Source organism: Ovis aries, chromosome 21 (genome assembly GCF_016772045.2).
Source record: "Ovis aries strain OAR_USU_Benz2616 breed Rambouillet chromosome 21, ARS-UI_Ramb_v3.0, whole genome shotgun sequence".
Classification (NCBI taxonomy): domain Eukaryota; kingdom Metazoa; phylum Chordata; class Mammalia; order Artiodactyla; family Bovidae; genus Ovis; species Ovis aries.
The window spans coordinates 34,714,624-34,733,170 of record NC_056074.1 but is presented as its reverse complement, the minus strand read 5'-3'; the positions used below and the strand labels follow the sequence as shown (position 1 = coordinate 34,733,170).

Below are 18,547 nucleotides of genomic sequence, written 5' to 3'. Positions count from 1 at the left end.
GCCTCCAGCCTAGATGGAGGCAGGTTGGATCAACAGAGAAGCTTCGAGCTTTCGTTTCAGGCCCATCACGTATGAAAAATGTGAATCATTAGCAACCAATATCCCATCCAGTGTGGCAAGTGGCCACACTCTGGGAATGATTTCAGGGTCTGAGAGAACAGAGTCCTGGCTCCCACACCTCTCCTTCCTCCTGGGTGCTTGTTCACTGAGGGATATGCTGGGTTCGCTGTTCTTTTTCTTTCTCTTTTGCTGCTGAGTAGAGACATTTAAGGTCTTGTGGTTTTAAGTGTGCCCATGATGCGCCCCCACTGTGCAGTGTGGTGGTTTCACCTTGGGGCTTTGGAGTTAGGTAGAAAAGTCGTACTACTTGCCAAGCTGTGTGACCTCCGGCTAATCACTTAACCTCTCTGGTCTGGGCCCCATTTTCTTTATTTATAAATTGGAGGGGATACTAACTTCTCAGAGAACTCTTATGAGGATTATAAGAAATAATACATGCTTGGCATATAGTGAGTGCCACTCACTGTCGTCTTTGTCACCATCATCGTCACCGCCGCCCCACGCATGGGATATACTGATCCCTGTGTCTGTCTCCCTCAGGGAAGGCCTGGGTTTCACTCCTCTCTGTGCCCCGAAGCCAGCATAGAGTCTGTCGCCTATGGTGCCCAGACTGTGAGTTATCCCATGCCTGAGTTTAGCATCCGAGCACCCAGGAGGTAGCTCTGCTGCTGGTGGACAGACAGGCTGGTGTCTCCAGATCTCAGAGCTCAGCTGGTGCTCTGTGACCAGCAGTGTGGCTCCAGGGGGGTACAGGGACAGGTTTCTGTTGGAAGTGCCATGGTTAATGCTCAGACTCTGAAGTCAGATGGCATGTACTGAAATTCTAGCACTGCCGCTTTTTGGCTGTGTGACTTGGACATTTTACTTAACCTCTCTGGGCCTCAGTTTTCTCACCTATGAAATAGAGTTGATGTGAGAACTGGTGATCTTCAGCCTCTTCTCTTCACAGGCTGGGCCACCCTCTACCTTGAAAGACACCCAGTTTCTTGCTCTGTCTTTGCTTGTGCGATGCCTTCAACTTGGAATGTTCATCCATCTCCACTCCCATAGCTAACTCCTGCCCATCTTTTATGACCCAGCTCAGCATCACTTCCCCAGAAAGACTTCCAGGATGGCCACCCTCCAGCAGGGACAGGGGCTCTCCTGGGCCCCATGCTTTCCCTGCGCCTCATCCTTTCCCTGCGCTCACAGAGCTGGAAAATTGCTGGAACGCCTCCATTTCAGATATAGCCCCTCCTCCAAATCAGTGTTTCTGAAATTGGGATTCAGCTCCCCATCCACTTAACATCTTTGTATTTCCTCTCCCAGATACTTGAGGTATATACAGGGGAAGGTCTCTAAAGCGTGTGTGTGTGTGTGTGTGTTAGTCACTTAGTTGTGTCCAACTTTCTGCCACCCCGTGGACTGTAACCTGCCAGGCTCCTCTGTCCATGGGATTTCCCAGTCAAGAATATTGGAGTGGGTTGCCATTCCCTTCTCCAAGGGATCTTCCCAGCCCAGGTATCAAACCTAAGTCTTCTGCACTGCAGATGGATTCCTTATGATCTGAGCTACCAGGGAAGCCCGGTCTCTAACGAGTGGAGGGCAACATGTGTAGGGCCTCCCTGGTGGCTCAGTGGTAAAGAACCTGTCTGCCAACACAGGAGACGTGAGTTTGATCCCTGGGTCAAGAAAATCCACTGGAGAAGAGAATGGCTACCCACTCCAGTATCCTTGCCAGGAGAATTCCATGGATTAGAGGATAGCACACTTGATTATGACGGTGACTTCCCTGCCAGGCTTCCACTCCTTCTGGTCAATGTGGATGTCATTCATCCCAGCCACTTCAGTTCCAGGTCAAGGTCTGACTCTGTAAGGAATCATCTGAGTGCCCTGGAGGCATAGAGATGGGGGAAGGGTCTTCCCTGGGAGGAGCTCCCCTCACCCAGCCCAGGAGCAGGAGGGCTTGTGGGTCACGACACCAGCCCTCAAAAAGTCCCTGCTATGTGTGACCTGGTGATCCCAGGCTGCCTGAAGCCTGGGAGAGAGCAAGGGAGACATGTCTCAGAGTTTCCCAATTTCTCTGAGACTGGTGTGTGTGTGTGTGTGTGTGTGTGTGTGTGTGTGTAAAGGAGGGGTCCGAGGATAGGGAGGTGGTCTTGGTGAGAAAAGAGGGAGAATGAGGAGATGGCACCCTCTCCTTGTCTGAGCCCCAAGGGACAAAGCCACGGAGGGGTCGGGGCCAAAGTGTGAGTCGGCCACTAACTCTCTGAGTGACCCTGGACAAGTCCCTTCCCCTGGGAGGGCTCAACATCCCCACCTGTGAAATGAGAGTGAGACAAGCCTCCTCCAGCACCAATGCACTAAGACCCCATGAAGACCACGAGAGGGGTCTTCTCATCCCCCCCTCCTCCTTTCACAGAGATCTCTCGCCTCTACTGGCGAATCTACCCATTAGATTCATCTATTGCCAACAGGGAACATCTATTGCCAAGCTTCTAACCCTTGCCACCACTATGTGGTGCCTTCTGCTGCCGTGGACGCAGTCGAACTTTATAGCAAAGGCTCAGAGATGTTGAGTGACTTGCCAGAGGCCGCACAGCCAGGACAGTGTGGAGCTAGGATTTGAACCTTGGCTGTTTGCCAAAAAAAGCTTTCTACAAATTGACCTGGGAGTCTGACCCCGCCCACGCCAGCACTGGCTCCTCCCCTAGGAATCCCCCACCGCCCCAGAAGGGTTCGGAGGGCCTGAAGAGGGGGCCCCTTCACAGCGGCAACCACATCCTGTGACGGTTGCCCTGGAGAGTGCCAGCTTTCTCTGCACCTCTGGGACAGGTGAACAGAAAACAGGCCTGCCCAGCCTCTCAGTGCAGGAACCACCTACTGCTCTGTCCCCCCGCTCTGGGAGCACTCAGAGAAAATCTGACCCCCAGCCTGAAGGCAGAGCTGGGCATTCACTGGTGCCGCTGGGCTAACACCTTAGCCTCTGAGCAGCCTGGGATCCATGCCTCTTCCAGGCAGGACTGAGATAAAATCTACTCGTCCTCCCCTGCTCAGAAGCTTTTGGAAGCCAGATCAAAATTTATCCCGCTGGGGGACAGTGTCCCCCTGGCCCGACTGATCCAGGGCTGATTGGCAGATCAGGTAGGCGGGTGGTATTGAACTCACAGGCGTCTGTCCATCTCCTCCAGGAGAGCAGGCCCTGTTTCTGCTGTACTCCTAGCACTTTTCACGGTGCCGGGCCACAGTACATTTCCAATTTGCCCTGACATTTCCACCTCAATTAACAGAGCTGTCCCCACCCAACACACACACAACACACACACACACACACACGTACACACATACACACACAGCCTGAGTTCTGTGAGTTCAAGGACTTGTCACTGCACGCCCCAGTCTCATTCAGCAATGAGTTTAATCTTGGGATACTCAGAACAGGACACCAGAAGCTGGCTCTGAGCCCTCAAGCCTCTCCCTGGAGGCTGCCTGGACGCATTTACAGCTCCAGGAGTGACACTGATGACAACGTTCATCGGGGACGCTCCCATCAATCCAAGCAGACAGGTGGGAACCCAGGGCCTAGTGCAGCCTCTGGGCCCCTCCTGGAAGACGTCTCTGTGCTTCTGCCCCCACGGGGGCTGGGCCCCACTCTGGGCCTCTGGGGATAGAGGTGGGGCCTGGACAGGACCATCTTTGTAAACTGTAGGAGGCTCAGAATAAGGATCTGCTGTCCAGGGATGGTCACTGTAGAACAGGGCTGTGTCCCTGGTGGGCTCCAAGCATCTCTAGAGGCAGGGTTGGCCTCTAGCCCCAGCCCTGGTGGTTGGGGAGGGGCAGCCATCCTGATTGCTGTCAGTTGGCTGTGCCCAGGACGGCTGGACTCCTTGCTGGATGCAGGTACCAACCTGAGCTTAGCCTGGGTCAGCTGGTGCCCCACTCCCCAAGCCCCAGCACCCACCTGTCAGAGCAACACCAGCCCAACAGCTCCTGCACGTGAGGCTCCCCTGCCCCCAGCAGTACCTTTGAACCCTGAGTTGTCAGACACTCAGGCAACCAAAGCTCCAGACACACAAGAACTGGAAAGGGCTCCAGGAATCATCCAGCCTAGCCCCTCCACATGGCCTGCCAAGAAGTGGCCCAGACTCTGCTGTTGCTCACCCCCGAGGCAGAGAGCTTGCTACCTCTCAGGGGTAGTGCCTGTGGTGCCCTGGGGCTGCTGTTTGGGGCTGGAGGAGGGCTGTGCTGGTAGGTTCTGTTGATGGATCGAAGCTGACCATAAGAGGTGTGGAGTTTCCTTTCCTGTCTCCAGGGGAGGACTATCAGCCCCTTGGGGATGATTGGGGAGGATGGAGGGGTGGGGCATGGAGCAGAGGGAGTATGCAGAGCAGGAGTCTGGAGAGAGGGAGCACACAGAGCTGAACCCTGGCTAGGCTGCTCCGATGTCATCATATTCTTCATCAGAGGAGAAGTCAGGCTGGGGAGCACGGGACCCTGTTTGAAAGGGAGGCTCAGGTCAGTGAGAGCCCCAGTCATTGCCCCTGGTGAGCAGGGACAGAGCTGAGCGGATCTGGACCCACCTCGTCCTCCCCCATGATGCTATATGAGATCATTTTATCATCTTGTTCATGATTATTGCCCTCGATAGAATGTCAGTCCTGAAGGCAGAGTCTCGTAGAGCAGGGCTGTGGTCCCCAAGTGCTGGGAGCCACTCTGTGACCACCATCTCCCCCATGGGGCCATCTGGCTGCTTCTGCTTGGATGCTTCCACTAATGGGGAGCTCACTTCCTATCAAGGTAGTCTCTTTGAATCTCTCTCCGTCCCACTTTCGTTTTCTCTACCTCCTCAAATTCTTTTTTTTTTTTTTTAAAACTCACTACTTTTCTTCTTTTCCCCTTGAGCTGATGTATTCAGAGCTCCCCCATTAATCCACCCTCCAGTCCCTCTCCGTGCCCCCTCCCAGGATTCCTCCTCACCCCCGCCACTGGCACCTGGACATCCAAACTGCTCAGCAGAAAGGGGCTGCGGCGGCAGCTTGTAGTTCTGGTACCACTCGCCAGAGGAGGTGCTGGAGCTGTCATCAGCTGAGGGCCCTGCTGGAAAACCCCAGAGCCAGTCACCCTCTGCCAGGCTAGTTCACAAAGTGCCAGAGCTAGAAGGCCCTCAAGACTTGGTAAAGTCCTTAGCTTGACAACTGAAGAAACAAAGGCCCAGAGAGGGCAAGAAACTTGTCCACCACGGTCACACAGCAAGTGGCTGCTGAGCGGGGACTAGAATCCTGAACTCAGCCTGGCTCAGGGCTTTGAGCTTTACACTTCCTCCAGCCGGGTCCCATATAGGATAGGAAGCTGGAGGAGGTACACAGTCCTGGGCCTACCTTACCTGGAATAGTTGCCTGGGAGCCAACCAGCTCCAAGTTGGGGGGCTGCTCCAGGAGGGGGTTCCTCTCTGTTGAAAACACTTGAGAGCTCCACAGAGGTCGCTTGCTGTTGGGGCTGTTACAATACACCTCCCCCGAAGATGTGCTGGAGCTGCTTTTGCTCCGTGGGGGAAGGTCCCGGGAGGGAGGGTGTGCAATGCAGTGTTCAGGGTTGGCAGGTGGAACTTCGGAGGCATGCACCTCTTCCAGTCCTGGGCCTGAAAAAGAGAATGGTGAGCAAGAAGATGCAGCGCAGCAAGAGGGCTTTAAGTTAGACCTGAGAAAGAACTTACTGCCAATGGGAATTGGTTAAAGTCAGGAAGGACCTGTTGAGGGAGATTGCACCGATGCTTCTCGAGGTGAGTGAGCTGCTAGGTCTGGAGGCAGTGCTGGAATCCTAGTCGCCTCCCTCCCTCCATGTCCCTCCCCAGGCTGACTCACCTTCCTCCAGGGGGGGCATCTGGAACCTGTTCTGCTGGGCCTCCTCCTCTGTGAAGCGGTGCCGCTGGGAATCTACAAGCAGAGGTGGCGGTGAGGAAGGAGGTGGGGAAGCCTCCACCTCCTTGTCCAGAGGAGCCCGGAGCAGAGGCTGGTGTTCTGTGGGATTCAGGAGGCTGAACAGGGCAGGAGAACCACCCTGACGTATGGAGGGGCTTAGTCTCTTTCATCAGATCCCAGGCTCACATTCTAATTCAGGCAGACCTTGAACCTCAATCTTAAACCAGCCCAGGGACAGGCTGCTTCTGGCCAGAAAGTGGAGCTTTCCCAGAGCAGAAGCCAAGGGTCTGGAATCAGCATCCTGGGCTGTGGTACCTCAATTTCAGAATCAGAGAGATGCAAATTCATAGCATCTTAAGGACCTGAGTGTCAGGAATCTGGGAGTCAGCTCTTTCAAACGTGTTACTTCTGACTTTTAGTCTCGGTGTCATATTAATAGCATTTTGGACTGCCGGTCTGGGATCTTACATGACTGGGCTCAGAATCTCAGATTCTAAGGACACGCATCTCTGTGGCTCCCCAAGGCTGGTCCATGGCCCCTCAGACTGGAATCATCCACATTGCCCCTCCAGAGGCCCTGGTTCATCTGGGGGTAGTGGGGGAGGCAAAGATGGCTGCTGTCCCCAGTGTCCATCCTGCCCACCACACCACACAGTAATAGATCTCTGGCCTTCATCTGGACACTCAGCTGCTCAGGACAAGAGCTTTGTCTCCCTGCCTCTCTTGTAGCTGCTGGGTTTAAATTCTGGCAGGTGGAAAGTGAATGGGAGCCGTGTGGGTGTCCCTGGCATGCCGCTTTTTGCCTCCGCCATTCCCTCGGTCTAGAATGCAGACGTGGCAGTGAGCCATTCTGGACCATGAGGACAGGGCAACATCTTAGGGACTGCAGAGCAGCAAGAAAGGAGCCTGGGCCCCTCCAGCTTATCCAGATGATGTCATTTGGAGGCTGTGTCCCACACAACCAAACTCTCATCCTAGCTTATAAAGTAGGTCCCGGGTGGGGCTCAGGAAATTTTGATGAGCTCCCAAGGGATTCACGATAGCTGTGAGAGTCTCTGCTTTCCTCCGACCTCCTTGCATCACGTGGGCTCTGCCTGAGCACTGTTTTTCCTCCTCCTACATCCTCAGCAGAGAGCAGAGCTGGAGAAGCCAGCTAAGGGGTGCGAGCTGGGCTCATGGTGGAGGTGGGAGAGGAGGTGAGACTGAAGGAGCAGAATGGGACACAGAACGGGTGTGAGCGTGCGAGAAGCCATTTGAACTGGAGTCCCTCATATCATACAGAGTTGCAGCCACATTGAGGTGAATGTCGACGGACTGATTTTGAGACCCTGCATGGTCACAAACATCAGAGAAAAGGTAGTCCAAGGGGAAATGCCTTGAGATGTCTCCAGGGTCACAACACAGTTGGAAAACGTCAGTGCAGGACCACTGAGAGTCAGTCCAGTGGTCACAACAAGGGAGGTGCCACCCTCGACGTGCAGGAGTCACTGGGGGGGAGCCTACTGCAGTTCCCCAGCCAGCTGGGCCCTCTCCCTGGAGCGGGCAGGTGGGCCCTCGGGAGTCGGGCCCAGGCACTCACTGTAGAAGGTGGTCAGGGCCACAGGAGGCTGGGTTCTGAAGTCATAGTGCTCATAGTCTGAGTCCGAGCTGGAATGCCAGTCTTCGGGGGGCGGGGCCTGGACCTGGATGGGCAGCTTGGGAACTGGGGAGAGAACAGAGTGGGGGCATGGCCGGGCAGAGCACAGAAAGGAGCAGAGAGAGGCGGCAGGCAGCATGGATGGTGGGGACCGGAGATGGAGGGGCGGGAGCATGCCAGGCAGCCCACCTTGTGCAGGACTGTCAGGCCTAGGTAGTCTAAGCTCCCCCCATCCATTTCAAACACAGGGAACTAAATAACAGTTTTGTTTTTTGTTTTTTGTTTTTTGTTTTTTTTAATTTAACAAACACATAGTAGTCACTACATGCCAGGCACTATTCCAACATTTACTAATGTTGGGATGTCCAAAAAGTTCATCCGGGTTCTTCCGTAAGATCTTACAGAGGGCTTCCCAGGTGGCTCAGTGGTAAAGAATTCGCCTGCCAATGCAGGAGATCTTACCGAAAAAAACCTTAATGAACTTTTTGGTCAACCCAATATTATCTCATTTAGTGCTCATAATAACTCTGTGAGGCAGCTATGTTAGGGTCCCCATTTTACAGCTGGGGAAACTGAGGCACAGAGAGAGTCTCATATAGCCCAGAGAAGAGGCAGCATGGCTCTTAATCTCTAGACCATGATATTCAGTGAGTGGTTGCTCTGGGCTTACCCTTGTGCTAGGTTCTGTGTTCATATTCTCTTCTCAAATATATGGATCCTGTGTGCAAAGAATCTTTATAATATTTCTCTGACTTTTGTAATGGTTTTGTGTCATCGAACTCTTTCAAATAAAGGTGATTTAATACATTCATAACGCCATGGGATTAAACTCGAACTCCTTCACAAGACTTTCAAGAGATATACATCAGTATATCATTAAAGATGGATGACTGTTTCCTTTTTTTTATTTGGAAAATATGAAATACAGTTATGTTCCAGGAAAACTTTGATGGGGCTCTGCAGACAGGCTGATTCTGGGCAGACTGTTAGAAGAGGTGATGATGTCACAAACCTACTGGCCAATTAGCAGAACAGAGCTCTCCTTGAGAACTAAGGTCCAAAATGCCTTGGCCCTGTTTTGGTCCAGAATTCAAAAGCCTAGAGCTCTAGAATGAGTGCACTGGAAGGTCATCTGCCCATTGAGGCCCAGACTGAGGCTAGACTTGTTCAAGGTCCCGTGAGCATGCGTGGGCTGGTCCAGGTCTCTTCTCCAGCTGGGGCACTGCTTTGACCTAAGCAGTACTGACCCTCCAGAAAGTATTCCCTTTTTGTCCTCCCCTGTCCTCCCCAACCCCAGGACGGTGACATCCTACCTTCTTTGGCGATGGTGATGGGGACCTCTTGATAGTTTTCCATCCCTGCCGGGGTGGTGGTGGGTGAGTGCTGGTGGTTTACCACAGCAGGGAGGGCTGAAGGAGGGGAGGCAGAGATTCTACAAGTCACTTTTTGTGCCTTTCCAGTCTTCCTGGTTCTGTTCTGATAGAGACATTTCCCTCCTCACCTTCCCATATGCCCCTAAACACACACACATACAATGTGGTCCTCCCGTGGACCACTTCTGAAGGGCATGCTGGGAAAATCCTTCCCATCAGGAGATGCTTCTTGGGACCAGGGCTGGATGGCCATTGCTGGATCACCTTCACTCCTGCTGGCGACCCCCATGGCTCACGTTCCCCTGGGAAGACTGCACCTCAGGTCTGTTTGTTTTCATCCCTGAGCCTTTCCTGTGGCTCCCAGGACTCTGCACCTACCGTATTTTCCTTTAATTCTCAAGAGGATGATGGCTATGAAAACAAGTGAGATGAGAAGGAGAATTCCCAGAATGATGCAGGGGATGAGGAGCATTAGCTCTCGAGATTCCCAGTCCTTTGTTTTCACCATCACAGAAGATTCTGGAAGAAAGAACCCCAAATCAGGGAGAAAGAGGAACGGACATGGACTTTTCCTTGTCTATCTCACCTCTCCTTCCTCTCTGCACCTGACCCACTTCCCTTTTGGACCTCTCCTCTACCTCCCTTCTTTTTTTCCAATTTTCCCATCTGCTTTTAGGTGCCTGGTATATAGTGTGTGTTAGTCATGTCTGACTCTTTGTGACCCCCTGGACTATAGCCCACCAGGCTCCTCTGTCCATGGGATTTTCCAGGCAAGAATACTGGAGTGGGTGGCTATCTCCTCCTCCAGGGGATCTTCCCAAGTGAAGTCACTCAGTTGGTCCGACTCATTGTGACCCCATGGACTGTAGCCAGACAGACTCCTCCGTCCATGAGTTTCTCCAGGCAAGAATACTGGAGTGGGTTACCATTTCCTTCTCCAGGGGATCTTCCAAACCCAGGGATCAAATCCAGGTCTCCTGTACTGCAGGCAGACTCTTTACTGTCTGAGCCACCAGGGGTTCCTGGGATCTTCCCAACCCAGAGATCAAACCCACACTTCCTGTGTCTCTAACACTGGCAGGCAGATTCTTTATCACCGCACCACCTGGGAAGCCCGTCTGGTATATAGTAGGTGCCTGAGAAATGCATACTGAATGAGTCATTGAATGAAACTTTCTCCTGGCCACCAGCCCAATAATCACTGCTCAATAATCACTGAGCAGCTACAATGTGCCAGGCACTAGACCTGGGGAGACAAATAGGACAGTAGTGTCACAGGCCTTGAGGGTCTCTGTCTAATGGGAAGATGGATGGACAAGCTGACTCAGTCCAATTCAGTGAGATGCCTGGTGTGATGAAGATATGGACAGGCGGGCATCCCTCCAAGCGACACTGATTCTCTGTGGGTTAGACCAGGGCTGGATTCCCAGAGAAGGTGGCTCTGAGCCTCTGCAGGCAGGGAACAGCATCAGGAGAGAGAGAGATCTCCTTCCCTTGGCCCAGATGCATCCCCCCTACTGGAGGTGCACTCCCTGAGGGAAGGGGTGAGGGCTAGAACTCCAGAACTTTCGGCCCTGAAGCCCTGGTGTGACTGTTTGCCTTCCCCTCCCTCCTGGCCCCACCCCTGCTGAAAATAACGCAGAGCAGAGAATGGATGGAGGCCACAGTGAAACCCTAACCGTCATCACCCCAGAGACCCGAAGCATCTCCTGCTCAGTGCAGAAGGCCTGGGGTGTGCGAACTGCAGGGCTGGAGGAAGGGGAGTGACAGTAACATGGGGGGCTGGGGGGATGAGCTCACCCAGGCCCCCTGACTGGCAGCAGTGTCTGCTCCCACTAGGAGGATCACCCCTCTCCCCGTCCTCACTTTCTCCCCTCCTCTTGAAAATGGAGCAGTTTGGGCCAGGCTGGGAACTGGATGTAGCAGCAGGAAGAAGGTGCAAGGCAAAGACTGGGCTGGGGGTCTGGGGGAGGCCTGTGAACATGAGCCAAGAGGGTCAGGGGCTGAAGGAGGGGCTGCTGGATCATGGGCTGGAGTGTGGTCCTTAGAGAATAGGTCTCCATAAATGCTTTGCTCCTCTGAGGGTAGAGTGGTCCCCTACCCCAACCTCAGGAATTAAAAGTGTGAGAGGGTATGTGTAGGGGTCCTCACAGGAGCTCACCCTAAAGCTTTTCATTCCCTCTCTGTACCCTTATCCATCGACAGGTTCTCTGGCAGAACTTGGTGGCCTTCTGCCCCTTCCCCAAGCTACCCATTGCCTCTGGAGAGGATCTGAAACAAGGAGACAGAAGCAGAGGGAGGAGTAAGCCTATAAATGAGGGCTGACCCCTGTGCTTATCCTGGGGCTGCCAAGGGGCTCCACGCCTGGACTAAGTCAATAAATAAGAATAACTGATGCCCAGACAGTGCTTACTGTGTACTGAGCCCTGTTGTGAAGTATGCTCTTTACCGGAGACTCACAGCAACAATGCTAAGTGAGAAGTACTGTGATTCTCATCCTCATTTTGTAGTCTAGGATCTGAGGCTCAGAGAGGTTAAGAACTGCCCAGCATCACACCACTAGCAAGAGGTACAGCTGAGAGTTGGGCCCCAGAAGTCGACTCCCGAGATGGCTAAGCTACACGCAACTGGAGGACAGACCAAGTGTGGATTCGGAGTTCAGAGCCTCAGATGCAGGTTCCAGGCAACAGTGGCAGGCTGGCAACCCACCCTCTGAGCCTGAGCTGCTGCTTCTGTGTAAGGGTTGCAGGAAGACCTCCCCAGGGGGCTGCTGGGAGGATTAAAGGGTAGAGAAATAATGACTGTCAAGCCCTGGCCAGTGCCCAGCACATTATAAACACACTGGCTGCTACCCTCGGCGTCCCCACTCTCTGGCTGGTGTCAGATCAGCTCTGACTCTCTCCAGCTCTGTCCTCCTGCCCTACACGAGCTCACGGAGAGTGGGAGGAGGACTCCTGCCCATGGAATGTCAGGATTCAGGGAACTGTGGAGCTGACATGCAGAGGCAGATGAAATGAGCAGAGCACAGAACACCCAGAGAGCCCAGGGACAGTTGGGGAGTCAAGTTCATTGTCTGGAGAAGGGGGATGGGGGAGAGACCATTAGACCCCTCTCTCAGACACACACACACACACACACACACACACACACACACACACACACACACACACACACCATGCATACACGCAAATAAGGTTCTGGAAAATCTGCCCCCAAGGATACTCACCCACAGTGACTGGCTGACCACTTGCAGGGACTTCAGTAGTGGACAGATTGAGCAGACTCCGGGCACCTGTTAGAAAGCACCACTCATTCACTCAGCACGTGCACCCAAGCACCTGGGTGGCCGGGCTTTGTGCTAGAAAGTAGACAGGACAGACAAGTGGCCTGAAACTGGGGGCGTGTTCCCACCGGGGCCCATGGCTGAGTCCCACACCCCACAATAAAGAGGATCTGATGGATTAAATGCAAGGACGATTCTTTGGTTAAAATAAAGGGCTAATGAAAGAATTAGCCCTTCCTTCTGTATAATCTGCTAGAGAACCCAACTATTTCCCTTTTCCATCTTGTATTGAATTTGTTCTTCACACCTGCCTCAAGAAGTGGGAAGCTGACAGTCTCATCATTATCATAATCATTTGACTGGTAAGGGAGGGGGCTTACAACATTCCATAGTGGATACTGTCTGATTTCCTAGCTACTCTGTGAAGTGCCTGGTATCAACATCTGCATATTCATGAATGAAGCCTCCCAGCTGGTAATCAGCAGAGCCAGAATTCATAGCCTGGTGTCTGAACTTCACAGAGATGCTGACACTGTGTTTGTTCAAGTCTAACGCTTTTGCTTCTTCACATTTTAACACCTCGGAAATAGGGGTGGTAATATCAATCAATTCAACTGATGGCATATCAAGAGTTTATTTTGGCAGTGTTTTTGTCCCCGGTGGTGCATAAAAGAATAACTGTGTAAGTGAAAGTTGTTCAGTCACATCCAACTCTTTGCGACCCCATGGACTAGTCCATGGAATTCTCCAGGCCAGAATACTGGAGTGGGTACCCATTCCCTTCACCAGGGGATCTTCCCAACCCAGGAATCAAACCTAGGTCTCCTGCATTGCAGGCAGATTCTTTATCAGCTGAGCCACCAGGGAAGCCCAAGAATATTGGAGTGGGTAGCCTGTCCCTTATCCAGTGGATCTTCCTGACTCAGGAATTGAACCGGGGTCTCCTGCATTGCAGGATTCTTTACCAACTGAGCTACCAGGGAAGCCCAATAACAGTGTGACTTATGATCAATGCCATCTTAGACTCGGTGAAACCCAATTCACAGAGCAGGTAGGAGGCTTTGCTGAAATACATACCAAGTCCCCAGGAACGCCTGGCATCTGATTAGAGCTCCAGACACTGTAGCCCTATTATTAGTATCTTCTAATTTTTTTTTACGGTGATCACCAGCCCTAAGATAGCAAATTGATTTTGTTTCCTGAGCCAACTCGTTACTAGGGAACACTGTTTCATATATAATAATGCCTTAATAAAGGTTGGATTCATGATTCTGGGGCTGTGTCAAGGATCTGGGGGAAAGAATACCTGATCAATATTGTGTACCCTGGGCACAGTAAGGGCCACGGTCCCTCTTATGCCAGAATTTGCCATTCTTGATCTAGCCCAAGCTCTAGCCCTTGGGCTACAAGTTCTTAGGTTGTGGATTCAGATGGAAGTCCTGAGGATCGGAGAGTGGAGTGGGAAGGAGGAGGAAGGGTACCTGAGCAGAGGACCCTGGCTGCCTGGGACTGTCTGCAGAGGTTGGAGTTGTTGAACCGCCAGAAGCATTTGGAGAGGGTGGACTCCCTTCCCTTGCATGAGTAGTACATCTTGCCCGACAAGGAGTGGGGCAGCCCCTTGGGCACCCGGGCCACGGTCCCACAGCCCAAGTCCTGGCAGAGCACGTTGGCCTCTGAGTCGTACCACTCACTGTCACACACTGTGTTCCAGACCCCTCGGAAGTACACCTCCACCTGCCCCTCGCAGGGGTCAGTGCCCCCGGTCAGGCGCCAGGACTGGTGCTCTGCAGGGGGTGGGGGGGGTCAGAGTCAGGTCAGGATCCTTTGGGTGAAAACCCCCACCAGCCCTGACCTTGGATGCAGACTCCCCGGAGCCAAGGGGTCTCCAGATGCTCTCCCTTCTGCCTCTGCACACCCCTCTTGTCCGCCCTGTCTGCTCTGGCTGACCCTGTGCTATCTACATCTCTGCTGCTCAAAGCATGGTTCAAGGACCGGCAGCTTCAGCATCACCCGGGACCCTGTTAGAAATGCAGACTCTCAAGCCCTGCCTCAGACCTACTGACTCAGAATGTACCTTGGACAAGATTGCTCCTCCCTCTCCAATCTTGGGCACAAGAAGAGAAGCCCTGGCTGGACCAGAACTTCCAGTCCTCATCGGGGGGCCGCTGACAGCCTCCTCAGGGCCTCCCTGCCTCCAGCTCCCCTTGCTGCACTGAGCCAGGTGACAAACTCTCACTTAGGAAGAGCCTCGTCTCATGTCACCCATTCCAGGAGACAGGCAGGCTTCACCCTCCACCTCTGTGCTGTCTGCTGCCTCTTAACCCCACCTGGCTGCCTTTCTTAGGTCATGTGCCACTCTCTCTCCGGAATAATGTTTGCTTGGGCCTCATCTTCCCTTTGGACTGGGACCTCCCACGGGCAGGGTGGGTCTCTCCAGCACTCACGGAGGCCCAGCAGGCCTACAGTGAGTGCTGGATGACCCTGGATCAGCATCACCCACTCACCTGAACACACCACTCCAGCGTCCTCCTTGTGGCCACAGTACCCATTTCCGGGCAGCCCCGGGCAGTCCCACAGGTAGGTCTCCAACCCAGTGCAGTTCACTTGGTCCCAGTGGATGCGTCCTTGGCCAGGGGCGAAGTGCAAGCCGGGCAGGGCCTGGACGGCCCAGCCGCAGCCCAGCTGCCGGCACACCACGTGAGCATCCTCCAGGTCCCACGTGTCGTCACACACCGAACCCCACTGGCCGTGCTGCAGCATCTCCACGCGGCCCTCACATGGGCTGCCACCACCCACCAATTTCAAATCGCGTTTTTCTGGGGATGGAGGAGAATGGGTTTGGGAATGGGAGGAAAGAGGGAGAGGAAGGGACGGGGTGAGAGGACTGTCTGTAGGGACTGGGCAGGGGCGTGGTTCCCCGGGGTTGTAGACCCAGGGAGAGGGGCTTGAGAAGACTGTCTGTCAAGGCTGGGGACCTGGGTTTGGGGAGCCAGTGGTAGGGGCTACTAGCCTGGTGGGCGGTACTAAGGAATCTCCTCTCTGGGCCTCGTGGGCAGGCTGAGGGGCAGACTAGTGGGTGGGGCTAGAGACCCGGTGGGCGGGGCCTGAAGAGCCTGGGGAGCCGAAGAGCTAAGAGATGCTGGGAACCTGGCCTGTTTATGTACTAGCGGGTAGGGGTGCTGCTGGCGCCTCCGGTGTGGGAACTGGTTGTATTTGCGTCCCTGGTGGGTGGGGTTTCAGTTCAGAGGGCGATGTTTGGGCCCAGGGGCCAGAACTGAGGACAGGATGGAGGGGGAGGGGCCGAAGGCCTGGGAGGTGGGAACGGCAGGGGGCCTGGCGGCGGGTGCGCGATAGTCCGTTAGTACCTGTACAGTTGACCTGGGCGGGCCGCTCGTCGCTGCGGCAGTCGCGCTCCACCACCTTGCAGCTCAGCCATTCGGGGCCGCTGCACTGGACGGCGGGGGCCAGGGCCCCTGTGGTGGTCGGGGCCCAGCTGGCATTCCACTCGGCTCCCCAGGGCGGCGGCTCCGGGGTCTGCAGGACCGGCAGTTCCAGCTGGTGAGCCTGGCCACAGTCCAGCGAGCTGCACAGGGCGTGGGAGGCATTGAGCTCCCAGAGCGCCCCGCACACGGGCTGCCACGACTGCTGGAACCAGACCTCCACTGTCCCGTCGCAGCGGCTGCTCCCATTCACCAGACGGACCTGGAGTCGCTCCCCTAGAAGTGCCAGACATCAGCTGAGCCTCAGCAGATGCTGATGCTGCCGACCCCAGGGATGGAAGGGGGTGGAGAGGCGCGGACAGCGGCCAAGGGCTTCACCGCGGATCTGCTGCTTGACCTTGGACTGTCCCCTACTCGCTCTGGGCCTCAGCCTTCCTGTCTGCAAAATGGGAGCTGGGCTGGCTCCTCCCCTGACCCTTTGGTCCTCCTTACAATCAGGAAAGGGTAGGGCCGAAGATGATTAGAGGTTAAGATGAGTTAACCCTGGGGTGTCCAGTCCCCACAAACTCTTCTCTCTTGCCTCCGCCTCCAGAGTCACCTTGTGTGAAAGGAGGTTGTGGGCTCAGAGACACCCCCATCCCTCCTCCCCTCCCCCACCCCCACTTCCTCCCAGTACTGTAGGGGCCATATTTCCCCTCCCAGGCTCTTCCACTGTTTTGAGGGTACTACCAAGGAGGATGGGATCATGACTCTGGAAACTTTAAAGATGGACATGGGGTTGATGATGGGGTTAAAGATGGGCCATTTCAGTGAGTGGCAGTTCCTCTTCCCCAGAGCCTGCCTCCTGCTTCTGCCCAGGGTTGCACAAAACTTTGCACAGAGTGGATCCTTAAACATCTGTTGAGTTAAACAAGGCCCCATCTGATGGAACCCCACTACCCCTACTAAGAGTCCTTTAGCTTGTTCTCAACAAATCCTCTTTAAAAGCTCACTGAATACATTGCCCACATTTGCATGATTTTTGATCAATAGCCTCTCAAAGATGGCAGCACTAAGATCTCAAAGTGAATCTAGTGGTGGAACTTTAGGCGTTGGGTCAGGAAGGAGAAGTGTTGTCTGAAGTTAGGGAACCTCCCTGGTACCATAAAAACCCATTTCCCTTTTCCATCACACCAGCAGACCACCTGCTTGGTCTCAGAAAGCTGCCTGTGAGCCCAGTAAGATCTTTCCTTACCTGGTTGCAAGGTCTGGCTCTCTGCCCTGGTGGTGTTGGGCTGGTCAGATGGGGTCGGAGATGGGTGACCTGAAATTAACCAGCAACAGCTGTGGTGGGTGAGTGAACTCCAGCCTGAGGAGGGCACACAGGTGAAGAGTAGGGGGGACTCATTGGAGCCTGCAGTGTCTACATGGGGCCTCTCCTAAGACGGGGCCCTCAACCTTGGGTGCATTTACCTCCTGAATGAGAATTCTCAGCATCCCCCACTTCATCTCTCATTGTGCACACGTGCTCAGAGACCAGAGGAGAGCAGAAAGAACAACTGTGGCTCTGGGGCCAGACCCGCTCACTGCCTGAGTGAGCACAGAGGGGTTACTCACTGCTCTCGGCCAGAGTCCCAGTTCGTTTACAATAACACTTAAGAAAGTATTGTAAGGCGAAAAGGAGACAATACCAGTAAAATACTTCACATATATCAGTAGCTCGAAAATGGGAGTTATTATTAGGAAAAACACTTTTGGTTTGGAAAATTTGTTTGAGAAATTCCTACCAGACTTTAGGGTAGTTGGCACATCCTGGACTGGGAGCCGTTGGACTATGAAGTACCTTCAGACACTGAGAAACTAACATTTGCCGAGGGCCAATTATATGCCAGGTCTTTGCATACAGTATTTCATTTTCCTTCAATAACACAGTGAGGTAGGTATTAGCATCCACTTTTTAGAAATTAGAGAAGGGAAGCCCAGAAAATAGAAATCAGTTGTCTGTGCCAAACTGTGTCCGTTTATTCTTCCAGAGCCTCTGTCCACTTTGCCCTGAGAGGCTGACCTGTTTGGACCAAATCAGCATCTTGTAGGGCCCTTGGGCTTCTGTTGGGCTCAGCCAGTGGTGAACCCCCACAGAGAGACGAGGGAGGGGAGGAGTGAAGTCGTGGAGTTATCCTCCTGACTTCCCTCTCATGCAATCCCTTGGGTAGCCTGATCCTTCATCTGAAGGTCATTGCTTATCTCCAGGGACTCACCTCTGCTTGACTTTCTCCTTCTGGATCTCATTGACTGCTCTGTGGTCTTGTCTCCTATGGCTAAGGATGGTGACAGCTCAGCTGCTCCAAGCACCTGGTTATCACATTATTCTTTCCAAATAAGACCCCTTCAAACTCCTATTTTGAAGGTGCCACCTGTTTCCCGTTGGGATGCTGGCTGATACATGGCCTGAAGCCACCCAGCTAGCAAGTGGCAGAGCCAGGATTTGAACTGTCTCCGAGGAATGGGCTCCATGCTGGGCATGGATATTCTGGTTTGCAGAAGCGTAAAGGGGGGATATGGTTGGGACTGTGAGCTTACTAAGGAACTCCTCTGCGGTTCCAGATTCTCCTGTCCTTAGTTTGGAGCCTTTGATGTCTAGGCAGAAAGGCATGTGCCCACTGCCAGGTCAAGGTAGGTAAGAGTCAGTGAGCCTCCTCCATCTCTTTCTGCTCTGCTGGGGCCAAATTAGAGATCCTGGATTCCAGATTCAACCACAGGATGGAGGAGGATGTTGACCCATCTTGAATTTTGTGTAAGAAGTGCAGCTTTTTAGTGTTAAGCCACTTAGCAACTCAGCAACAACTAAATGAAGAGTTTTGAGATGTATTTATTATCAC

General features: G+C 53.6%; 1 protein-coding gene across 6 annotated transcripts in view; it reads right to left on the bottom strand.

The window, feature by feature from the left end:
* Positions 1–3,438: 3,438 nt before the first annotated feature.
* The window catches only part of CD6 (CD6 molecule), a 45,044-nt gene continuing 29,935 nt past the window's right edge, over positions 3,439–18,547 (bottom strand). The window contains exons 2-13 of one of the 6 annotated variants that reach the window (XM_027959389.2): positions 16,924–16,992; positions 15,615–15,965; positions 14,754–15,065; positions 13,731–14,033; positions 12,193–12,258; positions 9,345–9,485; positions 8,907–9,002; positions 7,537–7,659; positions 5,901–5,972; positions 5,423–5,677; positions 5,017–5,136; positions 3,439–4,533 (exon numbers count right to left, since the gene is read on the bottom strand). In XM_027959389.2, the coding sequence (XP_027815190.1) occupies positions 4,469–4,533; positions 5,017–5,136; positions 5,423–5,677; positions 5,901–5,972; positions 7,537–7,659; positions 8,907–9,002; positions 9,345–9,485; positions 12,193–12,258; positions 13,731–14,033; positions 14,754–15,065; positions 15,615–15,965; positions 16,924–16,992 (1,973 nt within the window). In that variant the 3' untranslated portion in view covers positions 3,439–4,468. The remainder of the gene's footprint in view (positions 4,534–5,016; positions 5,137–5,422; positions 5,678–5,900; positions 5,973–7,536; positions 7,660–8,906; positions 9,003–9,344; positions 9,486–12,192; positions 12,259–13,730; positions 14,034–14,753; positions 15,066–15,614; positions 15,966–16,923; positions 16,993–18,547) is intronic. The other 5 variants (XM_027959390.2, XM_015103123.3, XM_027959391.2 and 2 more) reach the window with 5 other exon arrangements.